General features: G+C 44.5%; 1 protein-coding gene across 1 annotated transcript; it reads left to right on the top strand.

The window, feature by feature from the left end:
* The first annotated feature begins 1,579 nt into the window (after positions 1 to 1,579).
* Positions 1,580 to 5,975, top strand: mettl2a (methyltransferase 2A, methylcytidine). The gene is made up of 9 exons (XM_014192832.2): positions 1,580 to 1,840; positions 2,374 to 2,462; positions 3,462 to 3,736; positions 3,959 to 4,008; positions 4,208 to 4,268; positions 4,351 to 4,490; positions 4,641 to 4,747; positions 4,924 to 4,989; positions 5,338 to 5,975. Exons 1-9 carry the CDS (start codon positions 1,686 to 1,688, stop codon positions 5,499 to 5,501), a joined length of 1,107 nt encoding a protein of 368 aa, XP_014048307.1. The 5' UTR covers positions 1,580 to 1,685; the 3' UTR covers positions 5,502 to 5,975.
* Positions 5,976 to 6,035: the final 60 nt, after the last annotated feature.

Genomic DNA, 6,035 nt, shown 5'->3' with positions numbered 1-6,035 from the left:
GGCAATCCCCATCATTTAGTTACATCTCGGGTTGTTTTGCTCGAGGAGTCCCACAAGTCTCACAATACTTGTCTGAAGGTAGCCCAGACACTTTAAAACCAACTTTGTTTCGATTTTTTTCACGATCTGTTTTTCCATATATGAATCTGTTATTCAATGCCTTTCAACACGCCAATAGCAATAGCAGGTCAATTCCAATGTTTCATCAAATCATTTTTTGATACCTAAAGAGGTCCTAAGATTGTAAATCAAATAGCTGAATTATCCTTGGTATGACCATCTTAAAACAATTCCATAGGTTAGCTTAGTAGAGTGACATCCCAAGGATTTCCAGAGGGGCAGGTGCAAAGTCTTATTTTTCTTCTAAAGGATTTGGTTGGCGGATCGCATCCAACTTTTAGGTGCATACACCACCTCCTACTGTACTGGTGTGTGAGGCCATTCACGGCCTACCTACGTTTGATAGAGTAATACAAAATTGGGAAAAAGGAAAATTACCCTGCCAACTATTAGCCCTCTATAAAAAAAACACGATTTAACCCTGTCTAATCCTACTCCTGACCAACGGTCTGAGAGAACAGAACACTACCACTCAACACCACCTCTAACACCACATTCCTTCGTCTCATGCCCTCCTGCACACTTCTCACATCTAGGAATCTCCCCTCCTACACACTGCTGCAACATCCCCATAAACTTGACAACTAAAACACTGTAGTATTTTCGGGAACATATTCTCTAACGGGATACCTTACACTTCCTAACTTGACCTTGTCGGGCAAAGACTCTCAGCAGGACAGACAATGTCTTCTCCATTTTCCCACGCTCTCCACCGGGTCTCCGTCGCACCAAACGGCGGGTGTCACAGACACCGTGAATCTTCCATTTCAGCTGATCCTCCTGATCCTCCTCAACACAATGCCATCCCTGGTATCACTCCTTTCAACTCCATCCTGCTCCAGAGAGCAAAGCAAGTCACATTTCTTGTCCCTAACTCCCTCTGGACTGAAGAAACACAATGCATCATCACTATTCCACTCAGAGTTACTTTCAACAGTACCCAACCTCTTCTCCATCCAACCTGACACCACATATGGATTAGCCAAAATGCAAGGATCGATTCCCTCCACAAATCTCTGTCCCACTGGGCCAGAATCATCCTATTTATCTTCGGGACGCTAGGTGGTCCTCACCGCAGGTACTACATCCATAAACTCGTCCGGTTCCATCTCTGAGCTACTTGGGGATGTATCCCTCTTTTTGCACTTGGCACCAACCTCCCTCACCACACCACTGCCCTCTACACTCAGCTTCTTCTCGGTGGTTATCATTGCGCTTGCCACCACAATGAATTCACCCTCACTCTCTTCACGTTCACTTTCCTTCTCTAGCTCTTCCAAAAGTTCTGTGCAATCCTCAATTCCATATTCTCTCAAAACATAATCCCCTTTTTTCCCCTTGCACGCCATCTTCTTTCATCCTACCGCCATTCATCCCCACGCGGGGATCTCATCAGCAGCCACGTTCTCGATCATAATGCCAAATGTAGGGCTATGGCGCGCTCAACTGGTGTAACCGAGTACTCACAGGCAACGCTGATTTACTGACTGTGGTGGGATATCTCGTTGACAATGTAGTCTTTGTTTCAACTTCTCTGGACATTCCTTCCGGTGCGTCAATTCATCATGGCGGCGCCAGTTACTCTGGGAGGGATAGTGGAGCAAAACATCACTGAAACGGGACAAATATTACCAGAATCCACATCTGGAGAACTGAAAAGACCTCAGTTTGGAACCCGTTTCCTGACAGACCCACGTCAAGTTTTTCAACATAACGCATGGTTCGTATTTTAGCATGCACACTACTGGTGGTAGTACACACACGTCGATAGCCCTTGATCATGATTCTCAGTTCCATTACATTACACAAGAGTCATTGGATGAAGGTGTCTTCTGTACATGGGTGTTTTGTTAAGAGCCCCAAGGCTTGGTCTGAACATTAACATGCATCGCTTGCCGTACGGCTTTGGAGGCATAAAAACATTATTTCATCTCAGCGAGAAATCATAAAAAAATGTTAAATTGATACACACCTTTGTATATAGGGTTATGGCTCCCACACGGCCATATTTCCATGTTACCGCGCTTGTTTACGGGAAACAGATTATTAGCTATCTGCGTCTTCAATCACCTGTGTGTAAATTTGCTTTTCAACAGAACATGTAAGGTCCTTGGACTGTGAGGAGTAACTTTAGGCTCCGTCTATTATTGGGCTAACATATGGACAGAATATAACAGAATATAACAGAACTAGACATGGGTAGCATGTCTTCCTCTTGGTTTCTAGTGGTGTTGGTGTCCCATTCACTTTCAGGGACAATGTGGAGTGGACAGAGGAGCAAGAGGCTGCTGCCAAGAAGAAGGTCCAAGAAAACAGTCAGCCCCTCCCTCAAGAGAAGCAAGGTTGGTTCTGAACCAGAATCTGGGTTTACAGGAAACATCCTCCTTTAAGCCCAGAAGCATCCATTTAACTTGCCATTCACCAGATTTTCAAGCTTAATAATGTCAAAATACATTTAGTACTTACCAAAGAAAGGAGTTTCACTGAGCAACTATCATCATTGCTGCCGTCCCAGACAGTATGTACTTCCAAAAAAGGTCTAAATAAAAAGTTACATGCAACTGAAAAAATCTACCTCATTACTGCCATCAGAGATCTGTATATAATGTCTCGACTGACTGATCCACAAATCATCTTACGTCATAAGTAACGCCTCATTATTATTTGAAGATTAGTCAGTCAGTCACAATTTACCCATGACACATTGCAGTTTTAATCCTCCTGCCCAAAAGCATAGTGCCAACTGTAAAGTTTGGTGGAGGAGGAATATTGGTCTGGGGCTGTTTCTCATGGTTCAGGCTAGGCCCCTTAATTCTATTGAAGGGAAATTTTAACGCTACAGCATACAATTACATTCTAGATGATTCTGTGCTTCAAACTTTGTGGCAACAGTTTGGGGAAGGCCCTTTCCTGTTTCAGCATGACAATGCCCCTGTGCACAAAGTGAGGTCCATACAGAAATGGTTTGTCAGAATCGGTGTGGAAGAACTTGACTAGCCTGCACAGAGCCCTGACCTCAACCCTATCGAACACCTGTGGGATGAATTGGAACGCTGACTGCGAGCCAGGGCCTAATCGCCCGACCTCACTAATGCTCTTGTGGCTGAATGGAAGCAAGTCCCCACAGCAATGTTCCAACATCTTGTGGAAAGCCTTCCCAGAAGAGTGGAGGCTGTTATAGCAGCAAAGGGGGGGACCAATTCCATATTAATGCCCATGATTTTGGAATAAGATGTTTGACGAGCAGGTGTCCACATACTTTTGGTCATGTAGTGTAAGTACCAGAACAAGATATAGTATATGTAGTAGTCAATTTGCATCTTTTCCACTCATTTGAACAGAGGACTTTGACTGCAGGGCGAACGAGTACTGGAATGAATTCTACACCATCCATGAGAATCGCTTCTTCAAAGACCGCCACTGGCTCTTCACAGAGTTCCCTGAGCTGGCCCCACAGTGTCGCCTCAACCAGGACTCCTGTATTGGGGACCATAGAGCTGAGGACAGTGAATCACATGGTCTCGAACAGAGTCAGGGCCAAAGCAGTGAAGTCACCCCTCTGGCCCCTGTAGATGGTGACTTCCCTGGATCCAGTGCCATGTTTCGCATACTGGAGGTGAGGAATATTGTATCATAGTATGACTGCAGTATATGTTAGCTTGAGTGCCAGTCTGTTTGTGTTATGCCAACTCATTGACACTCATTGTAATGTCAAACATGTTTGTCGTAAGAATGAGCAATAGACTTGGCAAGAGCACAAACAGATATGGGACCAGCTAAGTATATGTGGCCCTTAGGCATAAAGTAGGCTAACCTATGCCCTTGTTTGATTCAATAGGTTGGCTGTGGTGTTGGCAACACCGTCTTTCCCATTCTGAAGACCAACAAGTGAGTGGTGGTTGGGACCACGTGTATTGAGAAGTCCCATTATGCAGTATGCAGCCTGATCAGTTTGACTTTGTATAGTAGCTACTACCCTCTTCGTATGCACATGCTGTATATCTGCTATTCAGATCTCAATATGTATTAGATGCAACCCTGTTCGCACCTCCATGTTCCGTGACCCTGTCTTCTTTGTGTGTGACAGTGACCCTGGGCTCTTTGTCTACTGCTGTGATTTCTCCAGCACCGCTGTGGAGCTGGTCAAGGTGAGAAGGAGAAATGCTTGATAGATGATGTCATTAGTTGGCTGATAAATAGATTTATTCATCTTGTCCCTTTCACTACCAGGCTAATTCAGAGTATGACCCCGGGCGCTGCTATGCCTTTGTTCATGACCTGGGTGATGAGGGAGCTATTTACCCTGTCCCAGACGCCAGCATGGGTGTTATAGTGCTCATCTTCGTGCTCTCAGCCCTGCATCCTGACAAGTAAGCTGCCCCTGTGTGACGTATGTGTGTTTGAGTGTAGCAACAATCAAGTGTGGGTGCGTGTGTGTGTGTGTGTGTGTGTGGCTGCGTGTGTGTGATAGGGAAAATGAAGTGCAATCAAATTCCCACATCTTTCTTTTTCTCTGTCAGGATGCAGGCCTCCATCAGCAGACTGGCTCGGCTGCTGAAGCCTGGAGGAGTGCTGCTGCTCAGGGACTATGGGCGCTATGACATGGCACAGCTACGCTTCAAGAAAGGTTAGTTACCATAGGCACTCATGCGTGGGACTGTGTGGGATCAAATTGTATTGGTCACATACACATATTTAGCAGATGTTATTGCGGGTGTAGCAAAATGCTTATAAATTGTGATTAGCAATATGTACATGTTTTGGGGAAAATCTATTGAATTATTGAATGTGTTCCTTTTTCAGGAAGGTGTTTGTCAGATAACTTTTATGTCCGGGGTGATGGAACACGAGTCTATTTCTTCACACAAGGTAATAAATCAAATCAAAAGGCTAGTATGTACTGATTTTTAACAGTGGTAATTTGCAAGTCAGTTTTTTTATTCATTTTTTATTTAACCTTTATTTATCTAAGCACCTGGGGGAACCCAGAGCTGTGTAGACAAATGGCGAAGGGAACCCAATAGAAAAACATGTCTAATGCTTTGCACACACATCACCCCTCAATCCATCTCCATGGTGTCCATCATCACAATGGTCTCATGGAGGTATCCCAATTCTATCCATCCCTCCCAGGGGTTGCAGTCCCACATCTACCTCAGACACTAGACACTTTTTTTTTTTTTTTGTGTATAATATCTCCATGACATCTCTCTCCAGATGAGCTACATGACTACTTCAGTGAAGCGGGTCTGGAGAAGGTCCAGAACATGGTGGACCGACGGCTGCAGGTGAACAGAGGCAAGCAGCTGACCATGTACCGTGTCTGGATCCAATGCAAGTACCGCAAGCCTCATACCCAACCACCAGAGACACAGGAGTGAGCCAGGAACAGCAGAGAGAACACTGTGGCTTATCATTGAACTAGTGTCTGAGATAGATGTGGGACTGCAACCCCTGGGAGGATGGATAGAATTGGGATACCTCCATGAGACCATTGTGATGATGGACACCATGGAGATGGATTGAGGGGTGATGTGTGTGCAAAGCATTAGACATGTTTTTCTATTGGGTTCCCTCAGCCATTTGTCTACACAGCTCTGGGTTCCCCCAGGTGCTTTCTCAGTCAGAGATAATGAATCTCTGACTGAGAGGTGGACATGACTCAGAAACAGAATATAGAGAAGGCTGATGTGCTAATGAAACCTGAACAAAGGTCTGGAAACCCAATATTCTAATGTTTACATTCAACAGACTGTTTGCCATAATCCATTATTTTAGATCAATTGCACTGTATGAGTAAACTTTGTTTTTACATTCACACCTTCAAAATGATTAAAAAACAGTGTGTAAACCCATCATTGTGACATGATTCCTTTCAGATAATTGCCTTCACTTCACATATCAAAAGATGATTG

The sequence above is a fragment of the Salmo salar genome, chromosome ssa03 (genome assembly GCF_905237065.1).
Source record: "Salmo salar chromosome ssa03, Ssal_v3.1, whole genome shotgun sequence".
In the NCBI taxonomy this organism is placed as follows: Eukaryota; Metazoa; Chordata; class Actinopteri; order Salmoniformes; family Salmonidae; genus Salmo; species Salmo salar.
Note: the sequence above shows the minus strand (reverse complement) of the source record. Positions and strands in the feature narration are given on the sequence as shown.